The sequence below is a fragment of the Brachyhypopomus gauderio genome, chromosome 17 (assembly GCF_052324685.1).
Source record: "Brachyhypopomus gauderio isolate BG-103 chromosome 17, BGAUD_0.2, whole genome shotgun sequence".
Taxonomy (NCBI): domain Eukaryota; kingdom Metazoa; phylum Chordata; class Actinopteri; order Gymnotiformes; family Hypopomidae; genus Brachyhypopomus; species Brachyhypopomus gauderio.
This window is the reverse complement of record NC_135227.1, coordinates 8,307,617-8,327,640: the sequence shown is the minus strand read 5'-3', so window position 1 is coordinate 8,327,640 and position 20,024 is coordinate 8,307,617. Positions and strand designations below refer to the sequence as shown.

Here is a 20,024-nt window from a genome sequence, read left to right as displayed (position 1 = left end):
ACACAGTACTTGCGTAGGTGATGATTCATAACTGCTTTATAAAAACATTTACCTCTCTATAGAATATGTCTAATGCCGCATATTTTGCATTTGCACGTAATTCTAACTTCCATTAAAAACTAAATATCCCTGCAACTAATGGGGAGCAGGGTTATTGTTTTAAAACAAGTGGGATTTCTCAGCCATAGCTGAGTGACCCACGTCTGTCGTCTAGAGGCATACAGGCAAACCTCATCTTAGAGTGAAAATGCATCTGCTAAGCAAAAGACATGAACAACATAATAGCTGTTTAAAGTGTGTGTGTGGTTTTTTTATTGAGCTGGTTCAGAGTGTCTAACGTAGCATCTATGCAATATTTATACACTACACTAATCAATCATTTATATGCCAGTTTAGCCACTTCATAACCCTTTGTTTTTATACACTTGTTTTCCTGCTGTTTCCATCACCTGGGTGAGTCAGACATATACAGTATGAAGGTTGGTAAGCCTGTGACTACAATCATGGCAAAAGGAGAGGGAGGCTAAATCTAAGGGGGCTATGGTTTACAGCAGTTTAAAGGCAAGCACCAGCCATTTTGGTAGTAAGCTTGTGGAACTGATCATATTCACCCTAAGCGATCAAACAGCCATGGTATTATGCATAACAGTGGGAACAGAGTAACTCCTGCACCTGATACAATAGCTGAGGACTGCTGGTGTTGGGTACTAAATACGTGTCATGTTTCCTTTGCCTCTCACTGGTGACAAGACAGCCTGCAGTGCTATAAAAATAGAAACACAAGTATTGATCAAAAGAGCCTTGGTTTGCATAACACAACAGCAAGCTATTATTTCGCTGCCACTGGTAACTGTTATGATCTCCTTGCACACTGCACATCAGTGTAAGCTACGATTTCATGAGTGGATTGCTTTATAATTCGCACACACATTTGTTCCAGTACACAGTTGTTCCCTCCAGAACATAATGTGCCTGGCTCTAGTCTCCTAACATATTCTCCAAAGATGAATTACCGATTCCAGAGTCAATTTGATCTAATTAGTGTGTACAAATATCTGTCCATGAACATGACCAGATCCTTTTGCACTGTGTTTCCTTCAGCAGCATCTATAGTCCAACATGTGAATTAATGACACGATGGATATGACATTTCTGTGGATACCTGAGGATGACATTTAATACTTTTTAGGTGTATGGAGCTTTTTAGAAACTCAAGGATTTTTAGTGTCACTAATAAACAAGATTATTTTCATCCAAAACCTGTCAAAGCCTTCTATTTTGTGTTTGCCTAATGGCCTAAATTGCCATTGATTTTTCAAGGGGAAAGTGATAGCTCTGGGCTACCCTTCAGGTTCCATGTGACATTGTCATCGTGCCATAGTGCCACAACAAAACTCCACAGGAATCTGTAGAACAGAGAAGCGACCGATCACATATGCTCCAATCAATCCCACAGTAAAATAGAACTGAATCCAAATGTCATTATGGATCCAGTGATGGGTGAGCTCATTAAAACAATGCATGGATTGACTAGTGGTGTGGGAGTATAATGACGTCCAGTTTGGATCAGGCCGAGTGGATAAGAGTGTATACAGCACTAAATCAATACAAAGCAGTGTACCAATCAGCTGTAATTCATTAGGGCACACTGTGTGGTTTTAAATTAATCTGGGTCATTATGATTTCATCATTATTTTATTTATTATTAGGGTTCACACACGTAGTGTGGGAAACCTATTGTAATTGTCGGGTTTTTTCTTTCTTATTAGGGGTCCAAGCACCACCGGTGCTGGAACCCTATTGTAATTGTTCCGATTATTATTATTATTATTATTATTATTATTATTATTATTATTATTATTATTCTTTTTCTCCGCTAAAACGCGTTGTGCAGCCTAAACCGTAAGACCTACAGACTTCTCCTTTGGCCAACTTGTAGTACTCCTCTCCGCTACTCAGGCGCAACACGCCAGCCCGATACGACCCTAGGTGGCGCTATAGCGCACACAAACGCATGAAAAAGTTTACACAGGTGTTTCTCCTACACCGTATGTCCTAGAGACAAAATGTAAACTGCATATGATCAGGCATGAGCTCATCTAAATAAAGTTCCATTGAAGCCATATGCTCCGCCCCTTACATGTCGAGCTAATTTGCATAATATGCAAATGTGCACACATTTTTGAGCGCGTACTAGTCCCTGGATGTTTCACATACATGCACATATGTGGTATCCAGGCGCTCACAAGAGTCTGAACTTTAATTGTTATGGAGCCAAAGTGCACATTTCTGCACATGGGCGTGGCCACATGCATCACAATTCAAGCGTAGAAAATTCCTTCGCCAAAAATGCACATACTCTGCTGTATCTCAGGCATACTTTCATGTATTCACTCCAAATTTCACACACATGTACCTATTGGGTGTCTAGACCGGCACATACATTTTGGAAGACATGCACACCTAGGTGGCGCTATAACGGCCAAAAAACTCTCCTGCCCACACCGATTGGCCAAATAACTCCAAACTTGGTACGCATCATCTATATGCACCTATGACACAGGTCCTTGACCTGCACCATCATATGTCCAATATGGCCGCCGCTATCGACCAATCAGCTTTCAGTACACCTTTCACAAGCTTTTCATATGCCAATTTTTTTTCTGCCTTAAAACGCGTTGTGCAGCCCAAACCGTAAGACCTACAGACTTCTCCTTTGGCCAACTTGTAGTACTCCTCTCCGCTACTCAGGTGCAACACGTCAGCACGATCCGCCCATAGGTGGCGCTACAGCGCACACAAACGCATGAAAAAGTTTACACAGGTGTTTCTCCTACACCGTATGTCCTAGAGATAAAATTCAAACTGCATCTGATCAGGCATGAGCTCATCTAAAAAAAGTTCCATTGAAGCCATATGCTCCGCCCCTTACATGTCGAGCTAATTTGCATAATATGCAAATTTGCTCACATTTTTGAGCGCATACTAGTCCCTGGATTTTTCACATATATGCACATATGTGGTATCCAGGCGCTCACAAGAGTCTGAACTTTAATTGTTATGGAGCCAAAGTGCACATTTCTGCACATGGGCTTGGCCACATGCATCACAAGTCAAGCGTAGAAAATTCCTTCGCCAAAAATCCACATATTCTGCTGTATCTCAGGCATACTTTCATGTATTCACTCCAAATTTCACACACATGTACCTATTGGGTGTCTAGACCGGCACATACATTTTGGCAGACATGCACACCTAGGTGGCGCTATAACAGCCAAAAAACTCTCCTGCCCACACCGATTGGCCAAATAACTCCAAACTTGGTACGCATCATCTATATGCACCTATGACACAGGTCCTTGACCTGCACCATCATATGTCCAATATGGCCGCCGCTATCGACCAATCAGCTTTCAGTTCACATTTCACAAGCTTATCATATGCCAATCAACATGAAACTCACATATTATGTTCATCTACACACCCTCTAAGACATACTCAAGTATGACGGGAATTGCACCACTAGGTGGCGCTATACTAGAATTTCCTGAATTACCCCTACATCTTTCTTACACATGCACACACATGCAATGGCCTACCAATAGGTTTCATATACACATTGCTTCACCCATACCTACCCAGTGATTACACACACATGCTTACGCATCTCAGGCGTGCCAGATGGTGCCCATACCCTGCGCTTGGACCCCGTAATTGCCGCTTGCGGCTATATTTATTATTATTATTATTATTTTTCTCCGCATAAAACGCATACTGCAGCCTAGACCGTAAGGCCCAGAGACACCAAACTTGGCAGAATGGTGTAGTCTCTTTGCGAGACCGTGCCAAAGCACAGAGACCCACATTGGCCTGATGGTGGCGCTATAGCGCACCATTTTGCGTTTTGGTCCATATCTCCCAAACCGTAGGGCCTAGACACAAAATTCCACTTCAGGTGCATTCCTTGGCTCAAACCAAACAAAAAAGCCTCAAGAACCATTAAGCTCCGCCTACTTAGATTTTTTGCTAATTTGCATAATATGCAAAACCTACTTTTTTATACTAGTCCCTGGTTTTTCATCGGATCACCACAACCTTGGTGTCAAAATATTCAGGAGAATCTCATTATCAAAGTTGCTTAAAAACATTTTGAGATTTGCATACAGTCTGGTTGTCACATGTCAATCAATAGCTCCAAGGCGTGGTCAAATTTACTTAAACAGCCATATCTCAGCAACGCTTTGACGGATCTTCATAAAATTTTAACCGTTGTTAGGGCACATGACTCCGAGGCCATAGGTCAAAGCTGGCCACGATTGTCCAATAGGGGGCGCTATAACATGGGAAAAACTGTATCTCAGAAACCATTAGTCACATCAAGCCAAAACTTTACAGGCATCATCAGGGGCCCAAGTGATATCAAGACACACAATGATGACATCATCACTCAAAAAACATGGCCGCCATGAGCCAATTAATTTTTATTTGAATTAATTGGCCATTTGACAGACTTACCATTGGCCAAACAACATGAAACCTTACCACTGTGCTTATCTCAGGACTATGTGTCATGCTGTGCAGTTTTGAAACATTTGGCCACTAGGTGGCGCTATTTGTGAAAATCATGCATAACTCCTCCAAATTTTCACTTAGGAACATGCAACTTGTTTCTTTTTATTCCTTGCAGTAGACCTGACAACTTTGCAATTACAAGTCCTATTAAAAAATGCATACTTTTGTCACATTCATCAATTGTTTGAAAATAGCTATTTACAAACTAGTCATAGGAATTTGATCCAATTATGGGAAAATTGCTATGAGCATAATCAGTAGACTCTGTAGGTAAAGAGTAATTAAAAAAATGTTGGATTTTTATTTTTCTGATTGGTCCATTTTTGCATTATATCATTGTGGCCATGCCATATATGACCTATATTGCTATAACTCATAAACCATGTATGCAATCAACTCCCAATTTGAAAGGCTTTTATATCCTGAAGTCCTTGTGAGGTATGCCAAGTTTGGTTCAAATTGGCCTGTCGGGGGCGCTACAGTACCCAAAAACCTAAGAAAACATAAAAACTCATGCTGCAATCTTGTTATGCAGAATACAGACAAGTAATTGGTCTTGTATGATCCAGATCAATAAGTTCTATAACATTGCAATTGCAACTTATAACAAAAAGTGCACTGCCTGACCAGAAATGAACCTTTTAATTCACCAAAATGTCATATTGCATTACTGAGATTAATGAGATATCAGTATGGTAGTACTTGGGCTCCATCTAGTGGCCAAACATCGGAACGGACTGAAAACTATTTCTCACATGAAATACCACACAAACACACACACAAAGCTGATCTCAGCATGTGATTTAGTTCTGTGATTTGAATCATTTTGCCAATACACATTATTTTGATCCTTTTGGGCCTTTAGTGCCCCAATTGAAAATTTTTTTGCACATTGATTTATTTGTGCATTTTTTCCACTCAAACAGCTTCTTTTGGGTCTAAAGGACCTATTGGGTCTATTGCCTATTGAAGCCAAGTGGCCTATTCGTGTGTGAACCCGCCAATTGCCGCTTGCGGCTATATTGGCAATTATAATTGCTTAGATAATAATCTAAAACTGTAACTACAGCCTACAGCATACATCCTACAACCATGAAACTTGGCAGAAAGCTGTAGTCTCTTTGCAAGACCAAGCACAAATACAGAGACCCATATTGGCCTGATGGTGGCGCTATAGCGCAGCATTTTGCATTTTGGTCCATATCTCCCACACCGTAGGTCCTAGAAACAAAATTCCACTTCTGATGGATTCCTTGGCTCAAGCCAAACAAAAAAGCCTCAAGAACCATTAAGCTCCGCCTACTTAGATTTTTTGCTAATTTGCACAATATGCAAAACCTACTTTTTTGTACTAGTCCCTGGTTTTTCATCCGATCACCACAACCTTGGTGTCAAAAGATTCAGAAGAATCTCCTTATCAAAGTTGCTTAAAAACATTTTGAGATTTGCATACAGTCTGGTTGGCACATGTCAATCAATAGCTTTGAGGCGTGGCCAAATTTACTTAAACAGCTATATCTCAGCAACGCTTTGACCAATCTTCATAAAAATTTATCAGTTGTTAGAGCACATGACTCAGAGGTCACAGGTCAAAGCTGGCCACGATTGTCCAATAGGGGGCGCTATAACATGGAAAAAACTGTTTCTCAAAAACTATTAGTCACATCAAGACAAAACTTTACATGCATCATCAGGGGCCCAAGTGGTATCAAGGCACACATTGATAACATCATCTCTCAAAAAACATGGCCACCATTCACCAATTAATTGGTTTAGGCCATTTCACAGGCTTAACATAAGTACATACACATGAAACAGATATGGTATGTTCATCTACACACCCTCTAAGACATCTGAATCATTTTGGCAATATCTCCCACACTGTAGGGCCTAAGCAGAGAACTGCTAAACCACGCACGCTGGCCATTCTCACACACGCTGAGTGCCCTCCCTTCCTCCACTCCCTCCAGACTACCCCGTCCTTCGAACAACCCAAGGGCGATGCCTCCACCCCTCTCTCTTTCACATGCACTCACAAAAACACAGGCCTCTCTAAAAAGTAAAACGCCAATACACATTATTTTGATTATTTTGGGCCTTTAGTGCCTCAATTGAACCTTTTTTTGCACATTGATGTAATTATGCCTTTTTTCCACTGAAACAGCTTCTTTTCACTTTCAGGTCTAAAGGACCTTATGGGCTTCTTTTTGCCTACAGAGCCCAAGAGGCCTATTTGTGTGTGAACCCGCCAATTGCCGCTTGCGGCTATATTTAGGGTTCACACACACAGTGTGGGAAACCTATTGTTATTGTCGGGTTTTTTCTTTCTTTCTTATTATTATTTTTCTACTGATAAAACGCATACTGCAGCCTAGACCGTAAGGCCCAGGAAGACCAAACTTGGCAGGATGGTGTAGTCTCTTTGCGAGACCGTGCTAAAGCACAGAGACCCACATTGGCCTGATGGTGGCGCTATAGCGCACCATTTTGCGTTTTGGTCCATATCTCCCAAACCGTAGGGCCTAGAAACAAAATTCCACTTCTGATAGATTCCTTGGCTCAAGCCAAACAAAAAAGCCTCAAGAACCATTAAGCTCCGCCTACTTAGATTTTTGGCTAATTTGCATAATATGCAAAACCTAGTTTTTTATACTAGTCCCTGGTTTTTTATCGGATCACCACAAACTTGGTGTCAAAATATTCAGGAGAATCTCATTATCAAAGTTGCTTAAAAACATTTTGAGATTTGCATATAGTCTGGCTGTCACATGTCAATCAATAGCTCCGAGGCGTGGCCAAATTTACTTAAACAGCCATATCTCAGCAACGCTTTGACCAATCTTCATAAAATTTTAACAGTTGTTAGGGCACATGACTCCGAGGTCACAGGTCAAAGCTGGCCACGATTGTCCAATAGGGGGCGCTATAACATGGGAAAAACTGTTTCTCAGAAACCATTAGTCACATCAAGCCAAAACTTTACAGGCATCATCAGGGGCCCAAGTGATATCAAGACACACAATGATGACATCATCACTCAAAAAACATGGCCGCCATGAGCCAATAATTTTTTTTTTGAATTAATTGGCCATTTGACAGACTTACCATTGGCCAAACAACATGAAACCTCACCAGTGTGCATATCTCAGGACTATGTGTCTTGCTGTGCAGTTTTGAAACATTTGGCCACTGGGTGGCGCTATTTGTGAAAATCATGCATAACTCCTCCAAATTTTCACTTAGGAACATGCAACTTGTTTATTTTTATTCCTTGCAGTAGACCTGACAACTTTGCAATTACAAGTCCTATTAAAAAATGCATACTTTTGTCACATTCATCAATTGTTTGAAAATAGCTATTTACAAACTAGTCATAGGAATTTGATCCAATTATGGAAAAATTGCTTTAAGCCTAATCAGTAGACTCTGTAGGTAAAAAGTGATTAAAAGAATTTTGGATTTTTATTTTTCTGATTGGTCCATTTACCCATTATATCATTGTGGCCATGCCATTTATGACCTATATTGCTATAACTCATAAACCATGTATGCAATCAACTCCCAATTTGAATGGCTTTTATATCCTGAAGTCCTTGTGAGGTATGCCAAGTTTGGTTCAAATTGGCCTGTCGGGGGCGCTACAGTACCCAAAAACCTAAGAAAACATAAAAACTCATGCTGCAATCTTGTTATGCAGAATACAGACAATTAATTGGTCTTGTATGATCCAGATCAATAAGTTCTATAACATTGCAATTACATCTTATGACAAAAAGTGCACTGCCTGACCGGAAATGAACCTTTTAATTCACCAAAATGTCATTGCATTACTGAGATTAATGAGATATCAGTATGGTAGTACTCCATCTAGTGGCCAAACACCGAAACTGACTGAAAACTATTGCTCACATGAAATACCACACAAACACACACAAAGCTGATCTCAGCATGTGATTTAGTTCTGTGATCTGACTCAATTTCCCAATACACATTATTTTGATCCTTTTGGGCCTTTAGTGCCCCAATTGAACCTTTTTTTGCACATTAATTTATTTGTGCATTTTTTTCCACTCAAACAGCTTCTTTTCACATTTAGGGTCTAAAGGACCTTTTGGGCCTCTGCCTATTGAGGCCAAGAGGCCTATTCGTGTGTGAACCCGCCAATTGCCGCTTGCGGCTATATTTAGAATTTATTTCTGGTGACTCTGGACCTAGACACAGGTCATGGAAGGATGACCCACACAACACTAGAGAGCAAGTAAAGTGTCTCTCACTGCTTAATCTTTCTTTTTAGCTACATTACAGACCTTTTAGCTGTAGTCGCTATGCCAGGACTGCACACTGAAGGTCAGTGTACGCGTGGGTAGCACGGTGCATAGACAGACACTGAGGCTTTTAGAGAAACAGATCCAGGTCAGTTCTAGGGATAACACGTACGTCAGGCGAACTGCATAGAAACGTTTGTCATTTTAGGTTGTTACTTTTCTAACTATAAAAACTTTGATCCTTCATGGAAAGTGAAGAGTATGCTAATATGAACACCATTAAAACATTTCCCAACAAAATTCAGCATAGGTTCGAGGAAAGCAATAATTTCCTGAGCTGGTAGGAACATTTACTCCAATCATACTGCCTCACGCCCCATGTGCTTCCGTCACACTCTGAAACTGGGTTACATCATTTAAAAGCAATTACTGTTAAGTACAAACTATGAGGAAGCTGCTCTATTTGCTGGACCTGCCATGCTATTCTTTAAAAATATATCTGCTTACTCAGTTGTAACAAATGAACAAAAATAACTTAAATTACTAGATAATTAATAAATGATCTAAGAAAAGGTTGGACTGAAAATATTTTACTTTGAAGTTAGCATTAAGACCTGTTTTTTCTTGACTTATTTTTTTCTTTTTTATTTTATTGATTGAATTTTTTTGTTAACTTACATTATTTTTAAAACTGATATTCAAACAAAATGCATTGGGTGACATGTTTCATGCTTATATGATACTGTATCAAGAATGAATAGATGCTTTAGTAGTACTAGATCAATTATTCACCAGGATTAAGATCTTGAAGGTGCAGCCAGCAGTATCACTTGCAAACTCTTTTTCAGGCAAAAGCTACTGCTATTAAAGCTCTGGGTGGATGCAATTTATAGTGTCCATGCTGCCCATGATGAAGGCGGTAAGACCAGAGTTCGCCTCTGCAATCGAAGCCTAAACACAAAGCAAAAGCACCAGTATCGAACCAGCTCTTAGTGTTCGCTTCTGTTCTGCTGGACTTTTATAAACACTGCAGGTGTTAATTCAACTCTGGGGCTTTTGCTGTCACAGTAGGACACATTTGCTGACACACACGTCAGGTAAATACAGCAGCCTAAATGTCTTCGTGTGGCTACTCCCTGCCTTAAGGACAACAGTGTCTGAGTTTCATCCACTCAACACTGGGGAAACTGCAGATTCTGAATATTCCTAGCTTCATCTCAGTGGTCAGTGCTAAATGACTAAGGTTCTGCAGGCTAGCCCTGCAGTAGGTGAACACTGTTCTCCAAATGCAAGCATTTAGTTTTCAAATTAGCATTCAGTTTTCAAATTAGCCCACTGAACTAGCACTAATGCTCCTTGAATCCCCAACGGACCTTTTGTCCAAACGTCAGCCCAACCTGTAATGTGCATCAGGGAATCAGGGATTGCATGGCTCTGAGCCTATGATACTGTAAATATGCCTGGGAATGTGCCTGGGGACATGCCCCAGAATAAGCCCTGGAATATGCTCTGGAATATGCCCTGGAATATGCCCTGGAATATGCCCCGTATTATGCCCCAGAATATGCCTGGCTGGGAGTGCAATTCCTGTAGCATCATCAGCCCTGTTCCACACCTCACTGCCCTGCTGCCTCGTGGGCTGCTGCATTTACAGATGCTACAAGACAGCTGTCAAAATAGATAATTTCAAGAATAGCACCTGTGCAGGAACTAATGATGACGGCCAGTCTAGACACCAATCTATTTCAGTCTAATCACACTAACTATGAATGAAACGCTGCACCCTTTCAAAATAACAAAACAACAACAAAAGGTTTTCAAACGCAAACCCTGAGTGTACAAAAAAAGAGTTTGAAAAGCAAAAATAATTCCACAGATATTTTTCTGCTCTGTTACTATGTCACTGGCTGTAGTTAAATTGGGGTATCTCTATAAGCCATACACTCAGGCTATGGTAACAGTTGGCCATGAGCCGTCCATCTGGAATATGGACCCAGTCTCCCAAAAATCTTCAGGCTAGAATTCAACTTCAAATCAGTATGAGACCATACTGTGGCTAAAATTAGGCGATATATTATTATTATGAAACAAATCACATGTTCCTGTGCTGATAACCAATCCTACATCGGTGAAAATAGTCATAAATAATCATTTTGATCTGAGTGTAAATAAAAAAGAATAGCATGCCCACTAGATTAAAAGAATGTAGTTAAAATAAATACAAACTGAAGCAGAAATCTTACCTTATTTTGATCAGTCCAGTAGAGAAAGTAGCCCTGTGGATCCACACGTAAGGTCACCGGTGTCACTGTAGAGGAATCCTTAACAAAATAATACAAAGTAGTTGTTTGTTTGTTTTTCCTATATGTGCATCATGCCCATATGCATCATGTCTGCGGATATCACACAAGAGCAGTGGCTCCTTTTCCTGCTTTTTACATTCACCGAACAAGTGACAAGAAAATTGTAATAAGAATAATATGAATTATTATTACAGTTGTTGTATTCATATAGTATGTGTTTATTGTAGTACATATATTCTGTACAAGCAATTTGTTTTATTATTCAAAACTGACATGTCCACTTTAAATTTGAGATTTAATATGCTGCAGGGAGACTGGATCTAAACCGGATTAGATTATAAGTTTGAGTCAGACATTGCATAAGTGTGTGTGTGTGTGTGTGTGTGTGTGTGATACATAAGCATGATTCAGACCTTTTTTTTTTTGTAATTTTCCTTGGTGAAAAATCTCAAGCAACATAGGCTGAGTGTGTCTCCCCCACAGAGATGTGTGCCTGCCCTCTTAATTGAATATCACTTGGATCTTAATTCTAGAGCAGGATATGGAAATGGTGTGGCAGGGACACAGTGTGTCCTCTCTGGAAGGACAGGGACAATCTCCCACTCAGCTCACGGCTCCATGTCCGCCAGAGTTCTGCATACCCTTCAGAGCTCTGTAATTGTGTTATTTTAGATCTTTCGAGGATCTGCCCACATACACAGGCACATCTAAGTTGGGAGGCTAAGCGCATCTTAGCTAATGTAAGGGAGGGAAGAAGAGGAGGATTAAAAGCATGGAAGTTGCCATAGCAACAGACCAATATTTTCAGTATTACGTGTATCCTGAGCTTTGAACTGCTTGCATTTTCAGCATAAGCTTACAACAAACCTGTATTTACTGTCTTCCTTTTCACAGCGTTCACTGTTTACCTATTGCAACGATAAGTAGATATGAACTGCATTTATGACATATGTAACCCCCCCCCCCAAGAATTGGGCTACTCAACTTGACCACAATTCATCAGGTGAGACCATCCACAGATTATAGAATCTATTACTCAAATGCAATCACATTCTTTCTGTTTTGACAATATATCCCATGGTAAATGAGCCTTTTATTGTAGCTGATTAAAATATAGTTTCCTATTTGATACAGTGTACTTCAAAGTGATTTCTTTAAAAATAACATTTTCTGTACATAATTTCCTCTTTAGAAAGATTTCAAGGTTGCAACTAAACCTTGGAGGTTTGGGGAATTAGAGAATAGCCGATTAGCCTACATTGTCACTTAGCCACTGGACATCTGGACATCAGGTTGAATGAGATAGTGAGATTTGTTTTTTTTTGTATGTCATAAGTATGTTCTCTTAAATTATTAATAGAATTAAGTGCCCATATGCTTTAATGTCTTAATTTTTAGATTTAAAATTCAACCACCTGTAAAACCTAGCTTATTTCCATCTAGAACCGCTCGAGTCACAGCAGTGGCGAGTTTTCAGTGTCTTTTTAAAGAACTCTATCTGAACCAACAGGTGACATAGTAGCATCCCGAGGAGTCGCGTTTCCACCATATACGATCTCTCACTGAAGCAATGCATTATGTTGCCATAATCCACAACTAGAAACACCTGCGTGCTTCTAAAAGTCGATTAAACAATATATATGCATATATATTGATAGATTGGCCAAAATAAAGAAAGTGTCATTTAGCTGTCAAGAACTGTGCTAGTATTTCTCCCCGTGCCTTTTCTTTATACTCTGAACAAGTCAAATACATTAGTGCGAATAAGATTGCCCATGAAAAGTAGCCGTATATTGGTGTTTCCTGAATCCTTACAACACCAACAATGATAGGGATATCCTCTAACGTAGCGCATTTTGCTTTGAGACGTTAAAGGACAGTGTGATAAATCGTAGGTCGTTTCAATAAATTACCCAGCTTATGGACATTCAGCGTTCTGCGCTAGTGCATAACACGAGGTCAAATCCAGGGCTTGGAGACAAATGTTGATGTTTTAACTGCAGCACTTTTACACTGATATCTGTGATTGCAGTTTTCACTTAACAGGATAAAGGGCTCACAATGAGTTTGATTACGCACGCTACTTAATAGCGTTAAGCTTTGATTCGCTAACTTAAAATTAAAATGGGAAAGCCCGCAGAGACTGACTGACACACTCATGACTTACCTCATCCCATTTCATAAACCTACTGCCTTTCTTCAGACTCTCCGGAACCGACACCGGCTTGAGCTGCAGCGCGTGAACCCCGGGCTGTGCTCCAGCCATCCAGTCACATTCACCTCCAAACAGGCACAAAAGAAGAGCTTCTCTGTCTCCTCCGAGATCCCTGACAGAAGGCTGCCCGAGAGCAAAATATTTCTGTTGTATGGGTGATGTGCATGCACACAAATATTCATTTGCTCGTGTATCATGGATTTTGCATGTTGCCTTTAATTCTACGAATGGTCATCGACGCTGCATGGAATTCCAACAGATAACGGAGAAGCCAAGAAAAAACGGTCCTAAATGATGGAGAGTGACGGGGGTAGCAGCCAGCATGAGTGGCCTCCGCACGTTGACTCATTTGCGGCACTCGCCGCTTGAACAGTTTGCTCAGTGGGATTCAGCGCCTCCTAGTGCGCCACGGCGAAGGAACCCCACCACGAATGTCAAATAATAATCTGCTTTATAGTTTAAGATCCTTGCGTATTCAGTAGTGATACTGTAATTTTTTTCCCCTGACAATAACAGTACATAAATTGACAGCAGTTTTAAAGAGGTTGTGATGGCTACGATTTGAAAAGCCAACACGTTTAAGGTATAGCTAAATGTTATTTTACGTGTATTCTGCACTGGAAACGTATGCGGGATACACGCTTGAAGGAACCAACTTTGCATTTGTGAGAGTGTCATCACTTCAAACTGACGTGGCTGGAGTTAGGGTTCAGGTTGCGTTGTGAAAACCTTTGCGTTTCAATGACACTTTGGACGAATTAAAGAAATATTACATTTGACTTTTCAGGTTATTGTGTTTATGTCAAAACAGAGTCACGGCAGGTTACCGAGTAATTAGTGCAGCAAGGATGGTGCAGTGAGCGGATGTCGCGCGCGCTCTTCTGCACGCGCTCCGGGCGGGAATGCGTCGGTCTACCTTAAAAACGAGGAAGCAAGGCGCTTCCTGCTACCGTGTACCGTCAACATGGCGGGGCAGAAATGCACAGGCGAACCGAAACATTTCAGAAACATATTGTGGCTCTCCTCCGTCTTAATCGTTTCAACAGGTCAACTTCATAACGTTGGCGCTCAAAGCGAAAGCGCCGTGCTGACAATCACAGACGCAAACTGGACCCTTATTCTTGAAGGGGAGTGGATGTTGAAATTGTGAGTAGCGGTTGTTACGGCGTTATGAACGATGCGATATTCGAGTTCACTCGTCCCCGTGTAGCGATCCGTGGTTGGGTGCGTGTCTGCTTATTTATTTATTTTTATAGTTTCGCCCACCAGGTTCCGAGAATCACACAGTGACGCCTAGTTTGCTCCTAGTGACAATCCTCGAAACGGAAACAATGTAGCTTACACGATCACACAACATTCACACAAGTTTACGGTTGATGTCCGCACCGTGTTCATTCTGAGTGTCGCTGAATGAAAGGCGTGTTGTAAAAAATATTAGATTATTAATAAAGTTACGTTGCTAGTGTGGGTACTGATGGAGTGATAACGCAAAGGTGGGGCCTAACATCAGTACATACTGGTCTTACTTCAGGTGCTTGTCAGAGTTCGAACCAAACACATTTTCAGTGACAATCAGTGATAATTCAGTGATTTTCAGCATAATCCATGTTTGCCGTTTGTTTCCTTATCACAGCTATGCCCCGTGGTGCCCGGCATGCCAGCACATACAAGCAGACTGGGAGGTTCTTGCCAGAGAGAGCGAGAACCTTGGCATATCGGTCGGGAAGGTTGATGTTACACAACAACCAGGTTTGTCATGTGATTTGATGTTGACATTTCACTGTCTGTAACATATGTGGTATTAATTTACTCAGTATCAAAGAATGTAGCTGGTATCTTCTAGTGGGTAATGATGCTGCCTCTCCTGTTGGGGGCCGGGGTTTAACCAGCGTCTGCGCAAGTCTGCGGAAGTGCTCTGTGCTATTCTAGTAAGAGTATCATTGTGCAAACTAACGCTACTCTCACCTACCTCTGTAACATGATTGAAAATGGTCAGTCGCTCTGGATAAGCACACCTGCCAAATGCATGAAGTGTAAATTTTGCACCACACTGGCCAGGTGATGGTTTCAGAGGCTTCATGAACAACTTCCCATGAAAGGCTGAACCAAGTGTCACCCTCTCACAGAACTTTAGATGATTTTAGCGCAGGGGAACATGAGGATTGTATGGAGTGGATTCATCTGCGTTGTCCTTTTTGGAAGAACAGATTAAAACAGATCACTGTCAGGGTGTGTCAGGTATATCCTGTTGTGAGTGTTGTCAGTAACTGCACATTATTATTTGTAGGTGATATTGTTGTACACTAACGAGATTCAACCTCGTGCTAAGTAGCCATGACATCAGTAAACGACATAAATAAAGTGCAGTTAGAGCAGAAGGTTCAGGTTGGCTGCGTATTAAAGCCAATCTTTCAAAGGACAGGACAACCTTGATAAAGACTAATCTAGAGTGCCAAGGGAGAAGGAGAGACATGGAACAGTTAAGGGCGTTTCGATACACACAGACATACACAAACTATTTACTGTTGGCTGATTTGCTCCAGAAAATGCTCTGAGCTATAGTAATCTTTACAGCTGTTAACTCAGTTCTACTATGCCTAAAAAACGTATAGCAATATACCAGCTTGCTGGTCCTCACTACTGAATGAAGCAAGAACTGATATACTTCATATGGTCATTCCTGTTTTTATTGCATTTGTACTTACTGCTGCAAATTGGACTGTGCTAGCAGTTGATCTCATTGCGAAGACTCTGGGCTTCTTCTACATTTCCACAAATAGCCAGGCCCGGCGGCACTGTCTGTATTACAGTGTTTCTCCTGCCTGGCTGGATGAGGTGGCTGGGAGTGGAGACCTCAGCTGGTGGGGGAAATAAGCACCTCGCTGCAGCTCCCTGTCACAAAACAGAGCTACTTTACTCATATTACGACCCCGCCGTTGAATTGATGGGGAAACTCCCACACCCCTGAGCTCAGCCCACCCTGCACTGCGCCCTCTACTATTTATACTTCTATAGCTCCCTCATTGTCTCTCTCTGTCTCTCCTCTGTGTCTCTCTGTTCCTCTATTCTGCAGGCTTGAGTGGGCGGTTTCTGGTTACCACACTGCCAACAATTTTTCAGTAAGTCCCCAGGCCTGGTTCGTTAGTGCTCTTGCACACATGCAGGTAGCCCATGTCACCACAAATGTCAGTAGAAGCTGAAGGGATCACCCAGGTTGCTCCTCTGAAGCCTGCTGAGAGCCTGTGGTCCTAAAGCGCAATGTGTATGTGTTTCATTCCTGCCCGACGTTTTGTTGAATATGATCTTTCCGAGGCCAATCGCGTCTCTTTATTTTTTTCCCGCTGCAGTGCTAAAGATGGAGGTTTCCGAAGATACATGTCCTCGCGCACAGCTGAGGACATCCGCGCATACGTTGTGCAGAGAAAGTGGGAATCCGTGGAGCCTCTGCCAGGATGGAAATCACCATCTTCTATTGTGTAAAGAGCATGTCTCCTCTCTCCCTGTGTATCTTAACTTAGACACTTTTGGTTCTCAAATGTTCCCACGCAGTAAAATTAAAACGATACGTGTTTGTCAGAAATCTGATGCCATCCACATCCACGCCGTTTTGTTTTTGTTGTTGATGCTTGTTTGTTTAAACATCATTCCTTGTTTTGTTCCTCCTGCAGCATGTCCGGAATGGCTGGTCTCTTCCGGCTCTCTGTGTGGATTAGGGTATGAGATATCTTTTGGTTAGTCTTTGACTAATTAATATTTATACCTTAACAACATACCCTATGAAGAATTTATAATCACCTAGAAAACACTTTCTTTAGAGCGTCACTAATTTGAGCGGGGGGAAAAAAAACAATGTTTTTCTTCTTGGTGTATTCAGCAAATCCACACGTACTTAATGGACACTTTTGGCATTCCCTCATGGGGCTCTTATGTGATCTTCGCCATCATCACACTCTTCATGGGACTGCTCCTTGGTCTGGTAAGATAAAAAACACATCAGCCAACCCTACTGAAAACATTCTGATCGAGTTTGAAATGTGGGCAAAGAAAGAAAAGTGGGTTGCCTTTCCATTCTTGTAAAAGGATCTTGCGTATCAGATTTTCACATGCCAATGAAAGTGCAGTCTTAATAGTGGTTTCACTTGCCAATGAAAGTGCAGTCCTAATAGGGCTTTTCACATAATTTCGCTGTATTAACAGCAGGCAGCTCAGAAACACTACTTGATAGAAACTCATCCTTTTCTCATATTCCAGTAGAGCCATTAAGCAAATGGCAAAAGTAGATACATAATGACTTTTGACATTAGGAATTACATAATAAAATAAGATATTTAGCTAGAATACAGCCCTTGGTTATGTGAATTGCATAATAGAATAAGATATTTAGCTACTATACAGCCCTCGGTTATGCAATCGCTGTCGACTCTACAACACTTGGGAATGAAGTGGGTGGCACAGGCAACTCACATATTGTAGGGGGAAAAGTTTTGGAAGTTTTCTCCAAACCTATTGTACGTTTCTGTCAGATGCTGGTGCTGATCGCTGACTGCATTTGCCCATCCAGACCGAAACGTAAAGAGGACAAAACTGGTAAGATGTATATAAAACAAACGAATCACTACCATTCTCACCATATTTTAGAATTATAGTCTGCTTGCAGGTATCTATGTATTTCATATTCTTCCAAGCACAAATCTGAAAATAAGTCATGACAATACCTGCCATACCTGATTTTGAGGACTTCTTCTCCAAGCTTGCAGTGTTTAATCTTGGGCCTAACTGGAATGCGAATGTCAATCACTGTCTGTTGAAAATCCTTCTAAACAAAGTCCTGGACTGAGATTAGTAGGGTTCTGCAGCACCAGATATTAATGTATTTAACAGCAAATTATTGGCAGGCACAAAAACACTGAAACTATTTATAGATTGTCATGCATAAGGTGGTCAGAACTGGAAGATGATCACTACTGAGCTCTTTCGCAATATCTTATGTAGACCTAAAAACAAATATGTTTATAGAAATGTGTGGATCAATTAAATCCAATAATGAGTATTTAAAATCTGACTACAACAGCCCACTTTCCAAAGACGTAGGGTCACAAAAAAAAGCAGAACATTTATTTTTGTTTTTCATCATTCTTGTATTTCACATTTATCTTAATTACTTTATATCCACCATCTTTGAGAGCAAGGGTCCTGCATAGTTTAGTGATTTCTCTGCACTAAAACACCTGCTACACTCGCCAATAAAATGATAAGTTGAACAAGTATATCAACAAATAAAAACACAGGATTTTTGAATAGGTAAATTGCCAAACTGTGCTGGTCTCTGGGGCTCTGGACACCTTGGTCTATAGAAATACTGTCTCCTCATGCCCTGAGAACTCACATATATATCTCTCCAGTGTACATTAAGGCTGAAGGCTCTGAGGACGAGGTGGACAGTGCCATGACGGACGAGAAGCGCATGTCGGACCTGGACAATGAAAGCGAGAGGGTGTCCGCAGAGGAATCCACAGATGAGGAAGAAATTCCTGTTGCTGAGACTGCAGGCAGTAGCAGTGAAGATCCTCAGCCACAAGGGGCAGCAGAGGTGTCTGTGAGGAAGCGGAAGGCTCCAGGACCCAACAGTTCAGAGGGGACCTAATGTATCAGTTCAGTCTGGAAGGCTGAAATGAAGTTTTAAACCAGAACAGGGAGGTCCTGCATCTACAAATGGAAGCAACATGCCATTCAGTAAGTGCAGAAAACTGATTGGCTCTGATGCTCCTTGTTTGTCTGCAGTGTTGCCTGTGTTTTTTTTTCCAGTCTGATCCTGTCTCTGTGTGACCTCATGCCATTGGAAACCACAGTATTGTTTGTGTGTATTTAGGAAAATATGTTTAAGAGCAAAAATACAAAAAATGTTGATGTGGAAGAAAATTGCTTAAGTATTTAAGTATGTGTATGTATGATATGTATGTATATGTGTGTGTGCATTGCGTGTGGATATGTGTGCGTGTGTGTAATAGAATGTAAATCTTATATTTTAGGAAGAACCAAAACACTTCCTAAAATGTATTTTTTTCCACCAGGATATGATGATGAGTGCATTTTGTTCATGTTTTGCTGTTATTGTATCATTTTGTTCATTATATAACTGGCTTTTATTTGTCCCTGTTAATTGTAAGCACTGCTTTTCTACAAATGCATGCATTATAGCATTCCAGTGGCAGGGAGGAAGACCATCATGATGGACCCATTTTGCTAAGAGACCGCACACACTAATGTAGGAAAGCTCTGATGTATATGGTGGTGAATCCACTCCAATGTTGTACATCGTCAGAGCAGCACTCTATGTGAAGGTCTGAAGATTTGAATGTTCACACTCTGGATTTAAATGTTCACTCTCTGGATTGTTCATTATCTTACATGAAACATTTGTTATTATTTTTTTGTTGTTCTTTATCCTTCTAAAGTGTCATCATATTTCGCCCCCTGCTAATTCTGCAGATAAATTAGATAAATTAAAACCATTTATACTAAATACTACAAAACGTATTCTGGCAGTGATGTCAGAATTGACGTTTTTGGTGTGTATTCAGGTCAATAGTATTAAAGATGAAAGATTTATTTGAGGCAAAAGTGAAGAACAGGGTTTATATTTTATATATATATATATATATATATATA

The 20,024-nt window shown here is 40.8% G+C and overlaps 2 protein-coding genes across 3 annotated transcripts in view; one reads left to right on the top strand and one right to left on the bottom strand.

Annotated features, from left to right (window-relative positions):
- The window catches only part of plcb1 (phospholipase C beta 1), a 36,933-nt gene extending 23,189 nt beyond the window's left edge, over positions 1 to 13,744 (bottom strand). Inside the window, exons 1-2 of one of the 2 annotated variants that reach the window (XR_013121893.1) lie at positions 13,308 to 13,744; positions 11,081 to 11,158 (exon numbers count right to left, since the gene is read on the bottom strand). Coding sequence is in view for 1 of the 2 variants with exons in the window: in XM_076978659.1 (XP_076834774.1) it covers positions 11,081 to 11,158; positions 13,308 to 13,406 (177 nt within the window). In the remaining variant the exon portion in view is untranslated. The remainder of the gene's footprint in view (positions 1 to 11,080; positions 11,159 to 13,307) is intronic. The other variant, XM_076978659.1, reaches the window with a different exon arrangement.
- Positions 13,745 to 14,136: 392 nt separating this feature from the next.
- tmx4 (thioredoxin-related transmembrane protein 4) lies at positions 14,137 to 19,996 on the top strand. The gene is made up of 8 exons (XM_076978669.1): positions 14,137 to 14,501; positions 14,989 to 15,104; positions 16,429 to 16,474; positions 16,703 to 16,831; positions 17,024 to 17,069; positions 17,230 to 17,331; positions 17,879 to 17,942; positions 18,758 to 19,996. The coding sequence occupies exons 1-8, from the start codon at positions 14,320 to 14,322 to the stop codon at positions 18,997 to 18,999; spliced, it is 927 nt and encodes a 308-aa protein (XP_076834784.1). The 5' UTR covers positions 14,137 to 14,319; the 3' UTR covers positions 19,000 to 19,996.
- The last annotated feature ends 28 nt before the right edge of the window (positions 19,997 to 20,024 follow it).

What these genes read in the sequence shown, in the direction of transcription:
- tmx4 (XM_076978669.1), top strand. Translation starts at nt 14,320, where the DNA reads ATGGCGGGGCAGAAATGCACAGGCGAACCGAAACATTTCAGAAACATA. An exon ending in GGGGAGTGGATGTTGAAATT is followed by an intron (nt 14,502 to 14,988) that starts GTGAGTAGCGGT and finishes TCCTTATCACAG; the next exon opens with CTATGCCCCGTGGTGCCCGG. An exon ending in ACACTGCCAACAATTTTTCA is followed by an intron (nt 16,475 to 16,702) that starts GTAAGTCCCCAG and finishes TTCCCGCTGCAG; the next exon opens with TGCTAAAGATGGAGGTTTCC.